The 20,726-nt window shown below is 30.6% G+C and overlaps 1 protein-coding gene across 1 annotated transcript in view; it reads right to left on the reverse strand.

Moving 5' to 3' along the window:
- Positions 1-9,275: 9,275 nt before the first annotated feature.
- The window catches only part of LOC112603456 (zygotic gap protein knirps-like), a 48,596-nt gene continuing 37,145 nt past the window's right edge, over positions 9,276-20,726 (reverse strand). The window contains exon 4 of the mRNA XM_025352012.1: positions 9,276-9,412. Coding sequence (XP_025207797.1) covers positions 9,276-9,412 — 137 coding nt within the window. The remainder of the gene's footprint in view (positions 9,413-20,726) is intronic.

Here is a 20,726-nt window from a genome sequence, read left to right on the forward strand (position 1 = left end):
TGAACTAGTTTCGTGCGTGCGTGTACGCGTGACGCTGCATATACATATTGTGCACGTGTGTGTACATACAACATGTTATTATTATTAATACGTATTTATAAATAATACCGACGAGATGAGCGTAGAAATCTTACACGCGTTCCGTGTCGTACTGCAATACTGCATGTAGACTGCAGCAGCATAATCGCAATGGTCGAAAGTATTATTATTAAGATACATTTCGAAAACGGATAGCGTGGGATAGGAATTCAACGGCCGCGATGTATAATATATATATATATATATATATATATATAATAATAACACTGTTTACGTATTGCGTATATACGGTTTAATTAGAAAAAAATAAACAAAACATTATTGTGTTAGTACATCGTGTGCACTTATTAGGTATATATACACATACACAACACAATAATAATAACGGAGTACATATTATATATATAGCTTCGTTAAGAAGATGCATCCATAGTGTATTTTTATGCATGCACATAGTATATATATATATATATATATGTATATAATATACATATACCTACATATAATACGTATACGTCTGCTAATTAAACAAACATCGAGCCAAACTGCAGTTCGATATATTATTATGTTTTCTCCGTTCCCGCACGCGCGTACGATAAACATTATACATCGAATACCCGTATTTTCACGACGACGTATCGTTCAAGTTTTTATGTACAAAGGAAGTTTTGTACGTATTTAATAACAATATAAGCCCGCGATTCCACGAGACTCGAAGACGTGCAGCACGTCGGCTACGCACGAAGACGTCGTGTGCGCCGACGATCCAGCGGTTGTCCTCGACTTTAAGCTATATATTGCATCGCGATCACTGCAGCTTGCTATAGTTAGTTTGACATAAATATATTGAACGAGTTCGACTTTCTAAAACGATATTCGAAATAAATCGCGGAGATTCGCGCAAATACGATTTATTTTGACGATCGCAAAGAATGTTCTCAAATCACTTTTGCCATCAATACTTCCGGTCAGGGACCAATAACTGCAGCGTGTGTACACACATTATAATATGCAGTCAGTAAGTTGAGTATACATTATATTATGTACAGTGAATTCCAACTAGAATATTTAGCGAGCGACAGATAAAAAAACAATTATAAATGAAATATAAATTATCATCATTCGCTTTGCTTGTTAAGTTATGGTATACGCGTACGGCAATATTTTTTACATGATATTATAATAACATTGCACACCATATAGTATATCGAGTGGGTGTCCAGTTATTATTTTCTGTTCGTTATATTAGCGTCTTATTATTTCTTTACTTGTATACTATAATAATAACACCGCTGCACCTTATTGTCTATATATATATATATATATATATATATATATATATTATACGTACAGAATGATTCATCAAACATGCTCGACTCCATTTTATCCTTTAACAGTAAATTTATTCAAATTCTAAGTCTTGGAAATATTTGTGTATACTGTATACAGTATATCTAATAAAGTGCTATATTTTAAAATAGCTATAAATGTTTTCATAAACTGTGGTGACTGGTGAAACAAACTTCTTTTTTTTGAATGAAAACAATATCCGTTTAATGTAAGTTGTTAAGAAGATGTCATCATTTTTTTTAACCGTTTGTGTATGTTAAATGTTAATTGAAATTTAAATGAGTATTTTAAAAGTTATTTAACTTTGTGTATTTATGATAATAGGTTCGTAATATGTATGAAGTATGATAATTTAAAAATTTCAATCGAGTCATATTTATTGCGCATCAACAACGGTCAATGACAATGACGACTGAAATTAATGCGATTTTTAACTGGCGTATAATTATAATTTATAATAATATAATAATATATAGTATATTCATACAGAATCGAGCGTAGGTTTACGTCTAGAAAAAGGCGATAGACGTTTATGATAATATAATAAGGTCCATAAGGAGTTTTTTTTTTTTGTTGTTTTACTGTTACCGTGGCTGACACATTTGTGTAGGCTCGTTTTCGTGTGTTTTATTGTACATTATGTACGATTTTTTTTCACGCACCGTCCCAATTCGCAATCCCCTAATAATAATAAAAACTATTAAAACGAAACACGAAACGATAATATATTACTAATGATTATCTTACAATGTTTTTATAAATTATAATTAATAATTTGTGATTTAGGCGTATAGTTCTCACGCGCGCACAACCGCGTATATAAACTGCACAAGATGTACGATTTTGTTTTATAGAAGTAAGTATATGTGTATATAACAGGTATAACATACTTAAACACACACACACACACATACACATATGCGCGCGTTTGATTTGTTTCCTTGACCGTTGACATTATTCCCGTGTAATTTGTCGTGTCAGATACGCTCAGCTGTGTATCACCGGAGATCATCTCTGCGCGTGTAGTTACGTGTGTGCATTAGCGTGTGATGTCGTACATACGGCGTACCTATATAAACATATACCAATGCGTTTTTGTATGTACAAGGATCTGACAAGGACGAGATGTGCTCGGATCGCTGCAAACAGTTGTTTTCGTGTCACACACACACACACACACACACACATACATACTTGAACATTCGAGCTCACGAACGTAATATATATTACAATATTGCATGTGCAATGTACAATAATATTATATTATTATTATTATCATCATCATTATAATATGATGATGAATGTTTGAACTTTTTTTTTTTTTGTTTTCGAATCTTGACGTGCGTCGTCCGGCCGTTTCGGATTATTATCGTCATTATCATCGTCGAAAATCGGAGTGCGGGGAAGGAGTTGTACGCGTATAATATTATCATAACAATATTTATATGCGTATGGACACGCGTAAACGGTATGTCATGATGTATGCTATAAAATATGTAAAAATGTATACGTCGAGCACCCGGGGCTACGCGCAACTCGATATAAATCGATTATATTCGGTAGATATTTTATTTCAATTTGTTCGCCTCGCGTGCCCACAGACGGGTCGCGGGCTGCAGGATGGCATTACAATATTATATCATGCCAAGTGTGCGCGCGCCGTCGTCAAAATTATGTACAATACTTGAGGTTGCATAATAAATCATCGTCCGCAAAAATATTTACACAACGATTTTGTGAAGATCTCTCACCAAAGGAGGCAATAGGTATAAAATAATGTAATAATATGTTCGTATAAATATATTACACGTAAACATTTGGTAGGTATTATATATTGTGATCTGATAAACACAGTTTTTCTCCATTCTGCCAAAATATAATAATTTATGCATTCAAATATATTATTTTAAAACGAAATAGTCGTAACGCGTCGCGTCGCAACTACGTCATATATATTTATAATAAATGGTTGATCGTATAGATTAGAGGAAAACACAAGCTACTATCTTTATTTGACCGTTATGAATTCGTCGAAAACTATAAATTTTAAAAGTCAGTTCTAAGCAATCCATAACAATAAATAACTACACGATACTAAATAGAACGAACATCACTGACGTGTTTTAGATTTAACAGCGCCGGGTTGATTTGACTTCTAAAACTTGATTAGAGAAAAAAAAACATAAGCCCAATCCTACAACAGAAATTTTCTGCACAAAATAATACAACATTGGATAATACCTTTTACATACTCTTACTGTTTTGGCGAAACTAAAAATTTAAGTATTTAATTTATGTTGTAATTATTAACGTGGGATACTATCACTGAATGACCTCTCGTTTTACGTATATTAATGTCTGTGTAAGTAGAGTTATTTATTTTTGTGTATAACTTTTTTATTTGTTTATTTTGCCTTGAAGCATATATATTATATATAAACACATTTTTTTTTTATTATAAAAAAAAATATTAAAAATATAAATTGTATAAATGTTATACTATGATAATATGATTTTCGTTGGTAATTATCTTATCAGTATTTTCTACGATTTCTAAACATTCTCATTTTTAGATAAATGCATGAGCGCCCGCAGGAAATTTATCAGGAAGGGGCATAATGAAATCAAACATCAAAAAGTACATTAAAAAAAGTTAATTCCTTGCAAACTACAAAAAGTTTTAGAATTATATAATATCAAACGCTAGAAAGTATTTAAAAAAATAAATATTTATTGCAAACTACAAAATGTGTCAGAATGATATGGTATTTAGTCGATATTAAATAACTTTCAACTACACACAATTCCGACGACTCTGTATTGACTGTATTATTTATTTCAATAGTTGAAGTAAGAGTTAGTAAAGACTTCATTAAGAGAATCAAAAAACTTGGATTTTTAAAAAAAAATTCTAATGTCCATAATCACAATAAAATTAAATATTAAACATATTATAAATACAATACATACGTAGTTTAGCGTGGTCCGTGTTTCACCGTTGACGGCGCGTTGACGAATAATTTAATTTCACAATATTATTATTTATTACAATAGTTTCCAACATAATAAAATAAATAACAATATTGTACATTCGGTTTATTTTTAGACGTCGTGTGCGTAAGTGTATCGGTCATCTTATCTACGTGTTATTTTGTATTAATTAATATATTGTTATTACGACGAACAAGCGTTTAATTAAATAATTTTATCTTTCATTTTTACCATTCATTTTTATATTGACCACCCCCACATACTTAAGTAAAAATATCAATGAAATGTTTATTTAAATCAAAATAAAAGCTATAATGTTCAATATTATAGTTGAATTCTAGGGGGTGGCAAATGCCCCGTCTTTCCCCTCCCCTCCGGGCGCCCATGGATAAATGTTTGATACTATGTAGGTATTTTGTATGAATAATATAAAGTAAATATTAAACTTTTTTAATTTGGCTGAAATGGAGAGAGTATGATTTTGATCGAAAACGGATATGATGCTCAAAATATTTCCGTACGGTGCGGTTTGGTAATTTTGTCACAATTATTTGACATACTGAAATTTAATGGGTATGTTTCGCAGAAACTTAAACGCTCTGTCGCAGATGACACAATCTCCCTACGACGATTATTCTTCATCTAAGCGCATAATTGCTCAAAGACAACAGAAATTCTATATCCATTAATATTTATACAGCGATATATAAAACTATAAAACTGTTAGATTATGCCATATCATGTCTCTGAACATTCTGTACAAAGACTGCACGATAATATGTGCACATCATGAGATTAATTTCTCGCATGCTTATAATATTATTATGTATATAGGTGCAATGGGTACACGTGTACGAATATGATAATAATAATAATAATAATAATAATATATATGTACGCGTGGCACAAAGTTATTTCGACGTTGTTTGTAAATACATAAAACATAATATATTTATATATATATATATATTTAATATATATGTACAAGTAGTATAAACGTGGTGCGTATGTCAAGGAGCATAAAAATCGTTATAAAATCTCTCTCCAGACGCGCGTAATACGCGCCAAGTAAAATATTATGATTAATCGGACGCAAAACGTGCGACCAAGAGCAACAAATCACTAAGCTACACTACGTCATCATCGGTAGTGTTGCGATAGTTCCGTTTTGCTCGATCGCCGTCCGTACTGTATATTATATAATAACAATAATGTGTATGCGTGTGTGTGTGGCTATAATCCGTGTAAGCATTTGTAATAATATACGGTTGACCATTTATTATAATATGCATTATACCTATACATTATTATTATTATTATCATCTTTAATGGTATCATTCGGAAGCAGCTGCTAAATCACTACAATATTTATATAAGTTGTGACGGGTGCTAGTACTCGCAGGTCGTAAAATATCTGCATTATTGGGCAAAAAATTTCTATGATATGACAAAGATGTAACAAGGATCCATTATGTTACGCCAATAGTATAAAAATCATTGAAGAATCTTATTTTAAGATCATTGAAAATTATCTATGATTTATAATGTAAAAATAAAAATAAATCATTAAGACATAGGTATGCTCATCGAATTTTTCAGTATCTATAATATGCAGGGCAATTAAATCATAGTGATGATTCAAAAACTATTTCATAATTAATAAGAATAAAGCTTAACAAAATGAATTTTAGACGTACACTATGATTAATTTCACGAACTGTTATATGTTTCATGTGTAAAATCTAATTTACGATTTTACCATCAATATAACTAATCATAATATACAATACATACATCGTCTCGAACCGGAGCATATTATAATATAAATAAATTCAGTGAATGCATATCTATCAAAATGTACCAATTTTAAATTATAAACGTATAAATAAAATTACGACCGTTATAAACTCAGGACATATTCAGTCATCATCGTTCGCACAGATTGTTTACCTATAATTTTATATAATTTCAAACGGCGAATTTTTATTGTAACTAAATTTATATTTTACTATTATTTTCGATCGTATAACGTATAATTCAAGTTACAACAATCTCCGCGTGTATATCTTATAATAATTTATATTATGCGTTATTGCGTGAGCAAGGCGCAACCGTTCAAATCGTATTATTACTGCACAACGGCGGCAGTTTAAGTCCTGACGTTTAAAATACACCGCCCGCGTGCAGCTAGATAATTTCAGGTACAGCACGATACGAAAAAAAAAAATAATACTCGTTTTATGTATAAACTTATGTGTGTTTATATATATATATATTATATTGTTAGTACAAGATAATATTTTATACGATTTGTGTTGGGTGTTCGCCACGTAGATATAATATATATATATATACCTACGAACGACGATAATAAATAAAATGACAATAATATATTATTACATATAAAATAATATAAATAAATGATAATAAAGAGAAGAATAATCGTTGTGTACGCGAGGAGCACAACAGTATTTTAATAATGTAATCGCGAGTGGTATCGCGACGACGAATCGCGGTGCAAACCGCTATTGCAGCTTGCACCGGCAACAGCAGCAGCAGCCGACTCGGACTCATTGTTGTACTGCAGAAATCGGTTTTCGCGGCGATATCTGATGACACTCGGTGCGTTTTTACGATACCTACTATAATACTATAATACAGGAACCTATATGCCCGCATGTCACTTTTCTTTTAAAATGGTTTTTTTTTTTTTATTTTTTGGCAGAAAAACTATAGTCATAATAATAATAATAATAATAATAATAATGTAAATCTGCAGTTGTGCAACGTATAGTATAATATATATATACTTACGGTCTAAGTGTATAATACATATGACCATATGACGCGGCGTTGCAGGGGCGGTCAATGGCGCAGAAACCAACACATCATCGTAATAATAATAATAATAATAATAATAATATACAGATAGATATAGATAGCTAGGTATATAGTCACATCATATTATATTATTATACTGTCCACCGCCACCGCCGCCGCAGCGATTATTATTATTATTATTATTGTTATATTGTGCCAATAAAAATAACCGCGTGTGAAATGGTTTCTGGTGTTCGTCGCACAAAAGGACCATATTTACACGACGTGCGAATGCGTTTCTCGTCATATATTATTATTACCTACTGCTAAGAAATATATATACATAATACGCGCCGCCGCGCAGTATATAAATATTATATACCTACATAATATTACGGTGTCTGTGTGCGCGTATAATATACTGTCCGTCGCTATATATATTTATAGATACAGGAGGCTGCGGTAGGTATATTGCGCTCGTCTCGTATTTTATGACCGCATAATATATTATATTATTATTATTATTATTATTATCATATGTGTATACGTTTTGTGATTGCAACCCCAATATGGAATATATAATAATATAATACGAGTATAAATTATTTGCTTAAGGTTGCGACGTGTGATGTCATGTGCCGCACACAAAGTTTTACCTTTATTTATTTATTTTTGGTAAACACAACCACTATACCTACTTCTTCTACCCCCTTACCGAAATCTACTCGGTGGTTGTGACGCCTACAGCCCCGAAAATATTCAATAGTATTATGATTATTATTATTATTATTTACCGAACCAAATCTTTTGTGATTTCAGCACATTCTTTTAGATTGCTTTTTTATTTATTCGTCAAATGTTATGCGACCGACCGTAGGCGTAGGTACTCAAAAATATAATTATCATTTTTATTTATGCCGGCCATGCGTTATTAAGTATCATCGCAAACACGTCATTAAGGTGTTTAAATGTGTTACCATATTATAGTTATTCAAAATACATATTCTCAGACGATAGTTGAAACAGAACAAAAATTGAAGACCACATAATATATATATATATATATACAGGTAAGTACTATACTATGCCTATAAATAGGGCTTTTAAATAATCGTCAACCGACATGAAATATGTAATTTGTCAGAAACTATCTAAATACTCGTAAAACAAAATTATCATAAATACGCGCGTTTAAAAGCTGCAGGCCATAAATTTAATATGTACGTGTATATTTCAACCTCTCGGCTGGCGGTTTGACGGATTTAAAGCCGAGAGTGAATTATTGTCCAAATATATAATATCTCACCGTAGATATATTAGTCCCTACCTAACTATAATATATATATATATATACATACGTATGTATATCACTATACATATAATATATTCCTATACTCATGTAATTTCCTATTCTCTAGATTATAAAACGCATGAGCACGTCGTTTTCATCTTCTACACATCCGTCTCGGTTACATAATAGCAGATATTTAACTAAATAATAAATACGCGTACATTGTTAACGATAACACGTGTGCCGAGTGTGTTCGTTACAGATAATGAAATGATTTACTCGCAGTACAAATGCACATACTTTATAATAATACGATATTCTCGCGATTATATCACATACTTAACGAACTAACTGGAAAAACTCGCGTAATAAACTATACGATATATTATATTATATTATACGCATTTATGCTTGATCTACACAGATGCACAAACAATATCGACACTGTTTGATATAAACGAGTCAAAAAGTTATACCGTTACACAAAAGTTTTGATTAAACGATAGTTACTTTTGTTTTTTTATCTGCATAATTATTAGCATAATATCATTAAATATAATTTTATTAAATTTTTATTTAAATCCAGCTATAGTTAAATATTTTATTTTTTTTTTTTTTTTTATTCATTTATGTCGATATTCGTCCCTAGATTATGGAGTAAAATTTTCTAATTTCAACTTGTAAATAACATAAATAAATTGTATTAGACGAACCGGACTTTGTCGCTAAATCACTGCAGCAGTAAATTTGATGCAGATTGCAGATCCAACAATTTTGGAACTTTTCACGTGCACATGTCGACGGCGGAATATTCAGTATGATCAGAGCGTAGATCATCCTTATTGACTCCAGGTAGAACACATTTCCGCCAAAAGTGTTTCTTTTCCTTTTCCAGCAAATGAGATATTAACCAAGTTCTCGCTAAAACAATTTTTATATCATTAAAACTTGTAATACAATAAGTTTATTTTAAATACTAAGTATAGTATTGAAAAACAATTTATTATAAATATTAATAAAATCATTTTTATATAATTACATTATGATTTATAAGAATAACTAAACAATAATAATAATTCCTGAGTTGGTCAAATATATTATTTAAAAAATATTTATTTTTATAAGAATTAAATAATAAGTTTTTTTCAAATATAGAAAATTTATAATAACTTTGCAAGAACATAAATGTTTTCTAATGAACAAAAAATAAAATTAAATAAATAATATAATAACTACTATAATAGTATGAATTAAATTATAATATGTATATTGTACACTGTGTTTTTAATTATTCGAATGTTAAACTCTTCAACTGCTCGTACTCCTGAGCACGTATAAAATGTATAATAAATTCTTTATATTATAATATTATGTAGGATAGGATACCTATGGGGCATGGGCTATGACATAGAATACAAAAATGTCTATAATTCAATTCTGAACATGGACGATTTCACAATTACATTATATAAATAATATGATTATCCTCCGCAATTGCACACTTAATTTGCCTATTAGTCATCATAATTTAACCTAATAAAAAATGGCAGTTTTGAACGCGCGTATTAATCGGTCTTGATTTATTTGCTTTCCGACTGGGCGGTGAAATTATTATGATACTTCGTATACGCGATTGTATTTCGTTCCGGTATCAAAACGAATCTGGACAAGTCTCCGTCTATATGCTCTCGGCACAGTATTTATAATAATATTATTGCACGCGTGTATGTACGTATAGGCATTCGATAGATTTATTGTACAAACGTACTCGTTTGTACATAATAAATACGTTCGTGTGTTTTAAAAATACTTTATTATTAATATAATACATTCGACTCCGATATGGTGATATCCGAGAATAAATTAATAATCGCCATAGAAACTATACCTATACGAATAACACACTGCAGCGGTAGGTAGATAGGTATACGACTAAAGATTTTTCATCTCGCATCTTATTTTCTGCTTTCGCGCGGTATCTATGTATATTGTATATATTATAATATTATGTTCGACCGATAATAGAATAATTTTCCCTTCATAATAGTATCCACGAGCGTTGTGAGTGTGCATGTATGTGTATGTGTCTAAATATGTACTCGTCGTACTTAATACATACGTCGAAGACTTGTTCGCTGTGTACTTTTTCCACTCGAGTGCATAGTAAACTTCATTACACTGCACTGAAATTGCACTAAACGACTAAACCACGCGGTGCAAAAAGAAAAAAAAAACAGATGACTAATCGTTTTTACTGCGATGCACATTACAATGTGTGTGTATACGCATATATTTGTGTATGTATGTGTGTCACGTGAATGTGTGTATGATGTATATAAGATGAAACTACCATAGATTTCTACACGATTTCGTTGCAACACAATCCAGGTTGATCTATGATTTTTTTTTTTTGATTTTTTTTTATCTCAAGGATATTAATTAGTAATTACACAGGTACGCGTGTATATGTTTAACGGCATGCATAACAAAGACATAAAAAAGCAATTCAATTACGGAGCACATGAGAGGGAAAAAAAGTGAAATAAACCTTCGAAATCGTTTTACACCTAGGCTAAAGTGCGTATAATATAATTATTGCGGTAAGCACTGCAATACGTATCCGCTCGTCTGTCGGCGAACATAATAATATTATATTATAGGTACGGCACGTCCGCCATCGTTTCATATAATAATACATTTCACTATATACATGTCATATTATTATACAGATGCGTATACGTATTATAGTATGCAACCTTCCGATTTTTTAAATTATGTTTCCATGGATATCTTGACCATTTTTGGATAAATCCCCAGACCTGTACAAAGAACCCCGTCGCTTTTCGAGGGTAATCGTTTAAACTAAAAATAATTACACGGTACAATTACATTATGTATGCGTGTATTATAATATAGTGTATACATTATACCGCTGTCCTGCGCTTTGGTGAGCGGAACCAATAGAATCTATCTGTTTTTTTTCCATGTTGTTATTAAATTATTATATCATAGTTATTTTTTAATTCATAAAATTATATTTTAATGACACGTTTTTTTTTTTTTTTTTTTTACTAAATGAGAACATAATAAAATAAATGATGTGTGAATTTAATCGGTTTCAGTTACATGTCATTATTGAACAAATAGATTTTGTTATAAATAGGTACAGGTCGTAGATAAGTTCCTAATTATTAGTGCCTTTGGAAGTGCCCAAAATATGTAATATTTAATAATGGTTCCACTTACCCAGTCTACGCAATACACCGGTGTTTATACGTGTTTAACAATAATAATAATAGAATATTCGTTATTAATAAGTTATAGTAGGTAGTTTTGGATGGTGCAAATAGAAGCCTCTCACGAATAACAATCAATACGAACACGTGTTTTTGAAGCAGTCTTTTCAATGTTTATAATAATAAAAAGGAAGAATTAACGGAGTTAATATTATAATATTATAATATATATCGGAGCGAAAATCAGTTTCCGTCCATCGTTTTGTACAATATGTTTAACGATGATAATATATTATATCACGACGAGAAAGGAACCGATTACAGTCATTCATATATACGTACACCTAATATACTCATAGATATTATATAGATTATATTGAGTACGCCTCTGACTTGCGTGTTATATTATTTTATAAAAGTTGGTATTTATATATTTCGCAGACTCGAAACACGCTGTGACATGTGTAATAAGTCGTGTGTGTTACGACAAACAGTAATAGTAAATAGTAACGATGATAATAATAATAATAATAATAATAATAATATTATAAGTCCAGCGATCGATTTATGCTCGTACGTCGACATTATAATATATGTGTGTGTATGTGCATGTGTGTATATGTAATATACAGCACATCGTGGCACCGTGCGATGTATCCAGCTCCAGTGCCGTCGGCGGTAATTCGTCTCGCGTTATTTTCACAAACTAGTGCGCTCGTCTCCGTTCTATACAATGATATATTTATGTTATTACTCGCATTAATGTGTACAGAATGATGTACATTATATATCAACCCGATACTTCCACATACATATAATGTGTATAGGTACACAGACACACAGGTGAAGGTATATTATACTTATAGCTATACTTATATTATTATACTACCGCGCTACGTTTTTATTTTGCAATATATGACGCCATTACGCATACGTATATAGATCGTTCTTATGGTTATTAACGAGATAAAGGCCATTCGTACATATTTTATCATATATATATGTGTGTGTGTATGTGTATGCGTGTGTTTATGTATGAGTAGGCATTAGATCTAGGTATAGATGTAGGATATATAATATATATATACTGTTATCTGCTTCGAAACAGCGGTGGACAATATTTATGATATTGCGCACTGCGTATACCGAGTACCTACCTCCTATGTATATATATAGATATAAATTAGAACGTCAGTTTTCAGGGTATATATTATATAGGTATACGTGTATTATACCGTGTTATATTAAACGAGTTACACGATGAGAACTTACATAAAAATCGTCGTTTTCGCAGAGTTTTGAAAACGCGTGTGAATCTCCGTACACGATACGACCATATAGTTACCGATCCATTTACAACAGCTGCTGCAGGTATATACAATATAATATAATGCGCGTAATCGTATAAATAAGATCTTAGAATAAAAAAAAAAAAAACCACGATAATAATATTATAATATCATATTCAGTACAATTTCACAAAAAACCTTTATACACGGCCGTTTGTGGCCAATCAACATTTAAAACAATAATTTGTTAAATATATTAAAACCGAAGTATTGTCACACTATATAATATAGTCACTATATGATACGTTTGTGTAGAGATTACATTTTGATAAGCGTTATACCTTGATGTAATTTACCGTACATACTTTTGTATATTATATGACATTATTACAATATATGCACCAATGCATTTATGAATAATGAATATTTTCTATCACCACACGAACTACAGCTATTAATTGAACGAGTATAAAATATGTACTGTGTGCAGAAATTCCATTTTAAGGTATTTTACAACTTGTATGGAGTACGCATAATGTATGTTTTAAATTTATTTTAAATTGTTCATATTAATATTATACATAAATATATTTATATATATCACATGATATATACCGCCATAATAAAAAAAAATATATACATATAATAATATGTAAAACAATTATTTCATATTAGTATATATGAGAGAATAAGTAATTTTTTTTTTAAGTGGATTTTAATATTAAAACCTGTTTTAATATGATCGCAGTTATTTCCAGGTATCTTGCACTATAGATTTATGAATAATTAATTTTTAATTATAATTTATTACTAATTAAAAATTATGTTCTCTTTAAAAAAAAAAAAATATTTTATTCATTCATACTGTTATTTAATGCATGTTTTTCATTCACAATTTTAATCTGAATAAATTGTATGCAATAAACCAATGATAATATGTGCAGTTTAAATTAAATTAAATTTATAATCATCGATAATATAATTACTAGGTTTATTTAAAATTTCAATTTATTGAAATATTTTAATCAAACTAAATGATTACTTATTAACTCTGCTTGAGATTTCATAAATTAAATAATTAATAACTGATACTTTAATACTTGCTTAATACTGTACAATGTTTTTATACACAATATTGCGATTTAATCGAATATTATTAATAATTAATACATTATTTTTTTATTGATAAACAAGACGTTTTAGTATTTTAAATCATTTTATTATTACTTTTAATTCCTTCTTTGAAATTATTATTAATTGTACAAATATATCTTATTTGATTTATTAATTTTACTTTGAATGTTATTTATTTGTGTACACCAACAATAAAACATTTTATTTCATATAAGTTTCACAAGTATTATTAAACGCGATACACTCCAAGATTATTATCGATTTCATACATGATGATTTACTTGGGTTTACGTATATAGATAATTTATCTATAATAAACCTATAGCCTATTAGTATTCCAAATTAAACATCTAAATTAATCAAAACTCATAACACCTCCCCCCCCCAAAAAAAAACCTAACTAAACCCATACAATCCGAATGTTTTCTTAAAAACACCAAAATTGACCAAAACCCAAGTAAAATGATCCTTGCTATTTCCACCAAAACCCGAATACATTTTTATTTCACACATTTCTTGCAATAATATGTGTTTCGTATACTTTTATTTTTACAGCTAATTGGATTTTTTATAAGTACCATATAGGTACTTAATAATTATTATAGTTTTAATATCAATTACCAATTGTTATGAAATATTAAGTTTTCTTGTTATAAATACTCAATATTATTAGTATATGATTCGCTTCATCTATTCGTTGAGTAATATCATCTGTCAATAATATTTTAAGAACCATCTTGTAATCTAAGATAATTAGTATCTTTTTTTTTTAAGTTGAGATTTTTTCTTATCTACTTAACAATCGTATTAATTAATATTAATCCGATTAATAACCATATTAGATCAATAGAGCACCAAAACATTTAGGTATTCAAATTTGTTATTACAGTTAGGAAATACATCTGGCAACAGAAACCCAATAAATGATTCGGATGCACAAAGCCCTTGTATTATAAAAACGTTAATCATACATTCGGAGGACTTAAAATAAATATTGATTTTGAATTTTGAAATCTTTAGACCTCGTCGGGTCGTAATGTATAATATATTATTCACGAAACGTGTCGTTTGAACGCGCGTTTTTCAAAACGTATACCCATTTTAATATTACGCATGGCAATAAAACCATCTCGTTTCGTTAATTCCGTTTGAAATATGTTCACACACTCGTTAAAGTCTCCCGCGTCGAGTAGGTATATTATACGTATAATGAATAAAAAAAATAATGTAAACTTTCAATTATACTAATGGCCGTTAACAGTTTATTTCGAGTCATAATTTATGAAAACCATATGTATACGCGACGGTTTATATAAATACACACATTCATACAAGTATGCGCTGGAAGTATACGGTATGCACATATTATATACTGCCCAATACTGTTTATTATACGCACATATATTGTATACATTATATACACATAAACGCGTTTCTATAAGATGAGCACTTACGACGAAATATTGTATTCGATTTCGGCAAAACGATCGATCGCGAATGATTCGGCTGGATATATTATATCCGTTATAGGTACACTCGTACGCAGGTATAAATCGTACGCATATAAATAATATAACATGGGAAATGTATATCCGGAGACTGCACTTCAGCACGCTGAGCACGCGCTAATAATATAATAGAAAAACTACGTGAACGTTTGACCCGCGGCTCGTTTCCATTTCGATTATTATTATTAATAATGATAATAATAATAATAACGTCGAAATAATAAAATTGAAATCTAACACGGTATTGGAATGATTGAAAAAATCGAAAAGAAAAAAAAATCCTGCGACGCACGTACGTGCGCGTGTGCGCGCGCGTATAAAAAACGAATGCGGACCGCACGGGGGGTGTCGATATGCACGCTGGTCACGTGCGGTATCGTGCCCGATCCGCGGCTGAGTAGCTCCACCACCGCGGCTTCGACCAATACCAATAATTAAAAACATATACGCGAGAGTGTGGTATGTAATAAATCGCCGATCGATTGACCTCCGTCGCACTTAGGGAATAATTTTCCTCGTCATCCCCCTCCTCCTCTTCCTCCCCACTTTCTTCTCCTCCTACTCCTTCTCCTCCGACACACACACACCGCGATAATAATATTAATAAAATAATCGTTATATATTAATATTATAACTTATAAGACATATTACGCGTGTGTGTGCTTGATTTTTATTTCATCCATTCGGCCCCACACGCCTTTCCAGCTATCTAACCACATCGAGCCGGGTTTCGACGACGACGTTAGGACGGTCATCACCAGACGTTCGCAATCGTAACAACGACAATATAAAATATTATGTAATAGAGAGTTATAGACTTATAAGTTGCATAATTTATTTTGTTCGTATACGGTTACTTGTATAGGTACATTATACCGGCGACTATAACGCCCTCTCCGAACCGCGTGACTTCGCGGGCCGCACGCGGGTGATGGAGACCGCGCCGAGGATTACCTGGCGTACCTTTAACGTATCGCTTTTTAATTTAATAATATATTATAATATGTTCTTCTACACGAATACGACCGAATATAATGCGCCGTGTATGAGATACGCATGTACACCATAACCGGCCGGGAGACGAACGATTTTCATTTGAGTTTTGATGTTTTTCGTCTTTACGCCGACACGTATAAAATAACGAATAGTACCTACCGCGCATTATATATATATATATATATATATATATATATCATATACGCATTTACGTACGCATATAGTACATACGTGTAGTACGCTGTACGCACACTGACACAAGCGCATCTATATATATATATATACTTGTACGGATCGCGTCTTCTTCCGATTATAGTGAGCTATCGCGCGTATTAGCCGCGCCTTGTTATATGCCTAGATATATTATTTTATACTACATATAAAACTGCAAACGCTGTATATAAATACCTATTATAATACTGGTATTTCATCGTATATTTCACGATGACGATGAAGAATCGACGAAAGAGGCATATATACTATGTGATACTGAGCAATGTAACTATATATACCCATTAAGTTGGCTATAATCATTAGAAAAATTATTCAACTTTGCGGTTTCAAAACAGAAATTATTATGTTTTTTTTTTTTTTTTTATGTATACTTTGAACTGTTTGATGTGCGTATCTGAGCTATACCGCTGTAGGAATGTAGGATACACATTTAAAAAAAATTACCCACAAAATTTATAATCCACTCACTCAAATTGTTAAAATATCTGTTTTTAATATACCTACAGTACATTATTTGAACTGTATTTCGGTTTTTATAGGATGTCAATGAGAACATTTAAAAAAAACGTACCTACTATTATAGAAACAGTAATTTCTATTTTATTTTTTATAAGACTGCAGTGTGCTATCGTTTTATGGATATTATACTGTATAATTAAATAAAAAAAAAATAAATATTCTTTTCAAAAACACATAAATTGACTTGATAAATAATAAAGCATATATAGCCAGATGAATGTAGACCCATGGTAATCGATGTAACCCACATCGTATATTATAATATATATGAACATATTAATATTATACATGCTATCGGTTGAATATGTGTGTTATCATTGGAGCTGAAGACTCCTAGTTTTTTCATATTTTTTTAGAAAGATCGTAGAAAAATTCTATAGTAATCAAAAAGTGATTTTCATGACACCAGGAGATCAAATTTAAAATTTTATTTTTCATATTTTATCACTATTGCATATAAATACATATTTGAGTAATGAGTATACATATATTAGAAAAATTAAGAACATATTTGGCAATTTTCGAAACAAATTCTTAAATTAGCTTAGATAAAAACAAATGAATCGGTAAAATTTTTCATTGAAAAATAATATTTTTATTATTGGTTAGGTAATATTCATTAACTGACTGATAAATTCGATAAAACCAAAACGCGTATATAGGTAGTAACCTCAGTTGTCCATCATATTTTTATTTCAAAATGAAGGAGATAAAAACGAAGAAAGAAAACAAAAAGATCAAGACGACAAAAAATGTAATTTCAAGTAAGTATACTTATTAATAAACTAATTATAATGTAATTTTTATTAATTTTTTTTATATAAATATTATAATTAGAAAAAATAATGCAATAAAATAATTTTTCAGAGCATATTTCAAGTGCATAGTTTTTGATTTTTAAGTGCATATTTTTAGATTTTTAAGTACTAGAAGTCCTCAGCCCTAGTTTTATGGTATAATAGATATATTTTATGCGTAAGTAGCGCACGGTACACTGCAGCCGAATGTATGCGTTAGGCTGTACGAGAGGATTTTAAGGGTTCGACAACCGATATTTTCTCGGATTATACAACTAAATGTAAATTTAACGTTTATATATTTTTTTTAAAATTACATTTAATAACTCCTTTTCAACCACCCATACAGGGAAATCCTTTCCAAGTGCCTACGACCTATTGGGTAGTGGTGTGCATTTGTCGTTTCGCCGTAGCACGCGACACGCGGGGTAATAAACGGAAGACCGGAACGGTAATTTACGCATAAGTTATAATAATAATAATAATAATAATAATATCACATCATAACTCTCGCGTCACAGGAATTTTATAACGATTGTATATATATAGGCATACACATGAAGCACTGACCGCTGCAGCAGATAACAAAAATATACAAAAAAAAAATAAAAAAACCAGTGATTGAATAAACAATATAATATATTCTGATGGGCGTGCAGTGGACACGCGGTAACTACAGCAGAAGCAGCACCACGAGCAGACACCCGGAGGATGTGTAGTTCAGTTGCTGCGGCGGACGATAATATCACTAGGTATATATCCACAGTAATATAATATACCCATCTGTATACATTACGATATTATAATATCATGTACTATATACTACGCGCACCCACACCATTTCGTGTTCGTGTAAGTGTAGTAGATACCTATATGCTCAACGACCGCCGATTTTTCATTCACGAAAAAAAAATAAATCTAATACCGTAACTTTCGGGCGTCGCGTGGTGTGTTATAATGAAACATAATATGTGTGATGCGCGCACGTTAATATATTTATATATATATTATATATATACATATATACGTACACGCATATACATTATATTATTATATTATTGTGACGATGATGAATATTTCGATGTTAATGTCCCGCCGAATAACGATAATATAGTATATCATACGATAACCTAACGCGTACTCTGCATAGCTGCAGTAGTGTGTACGTATTAGGTAGGTATTATAATAATATCGTGGTCCGACGCATTATGCTAATCGATCGATTATTGCGGTGGGAAGTGATGGGGCCGAGCGTGAGCTTATTTTTTTATTTTTCTATTTTTATTTTTTTTTGGTGGGCGCTAAAAATGAAAAATATGCCGACGGGATTACATGCGGTAGCAAAACCGCATCGGACACGATCGTTCGCCGTATATATTACCATACATATGTGTTATGCGCGCGTGTGTGTAAGTACTTATAATATATATATATATATATGACGTAGGATTGAGGGTATATATACATAATATACATATGATTAGTAGTATATGATGTACGCTCACTGTCAATTTAAAACGACTTATTTCGGGTACGAGTAAACATATACTATATAATGTATATATATATATATATACTATATCTACAGGTAGGTACTAATGTAATATTATGCTACTGTAAAAGCATTTTTAGTGCAAGGCAATCTTAAAATCTACCGGTCAGATTTTGATTTATTTTTAGTGTGTTTCCTTACAATCTTGCGGAGGCTATATTATAAACTACTTTTTATCCCGGTATTCCACCCTAATAGTTGGCCCACGCATAAAATTTGTTTCGGCTCACGAAAATCGATTATTTTTTCATTTCTATTTTATTTTTTATTTTTTACTGTTTACATAATAGAGTTAGATACCATTGGTTACAGAAAATAAATTATGTATAATAATATTATGGTTGAATATAATTTTTGTCTTTTGATATAAAACATAAACATGGAATGCGATGTTTATTTGGAAAAATATTGCTTTTCTCACGGTCAATAAATATGCCGCCTGTTCTACAGTAATCACGCATACAAATGTATACGTAAACTCTTCTAACAGCGTGATAAAAAACATCGTTTACCGCATAATTTTTAAAAATTGACTCTATACTATCAGACATATACGATTAAATATATAATATTGCATGTAAATGAAACACGCACAGATTATATATTTAGTCGTCTGTCCGTATAGATTTGAAATAGTTTAATGGATTTTTACAAGTGTTATGTTATATAGCAGAAAAATGAAAAACGAAGTAAAGATTAATTTTAACCCGATTAGTTGGAATCAGCTATTTAATAGATAGTAATATCATAATATAACTATTAAAACATGAACCATCTGATATTAATATATATATATACATACATAGAATAGTTAATAATATACTGAAGGTGTATGCCAGATATACTCGCCTCATATTAATTATACTCATTTTTAAGTAAAATACTGTATTTAATGCTAGTATTTTTCTACTACGAGTATTTGAAGAACTTAATAGGAGCATCCTGTAGAAATAAATAGGTAAACAATTAT

Source organism: Melanaphis sacchari, unplaced genomic scaffold (genome assembly GCF_002803265.2).
Source record: "Melanaphis sacchari strain LSU unplaced genomic scaffold, SCAv2.0 Contig108_pilon_pilon, whole genome shotgun sequence".
NCBI lineage: Eukaryota > Metazoa > Arthropoda > Insecta > Hemiptera > Aphididae > Melanaphis > Melanaphis sacchari.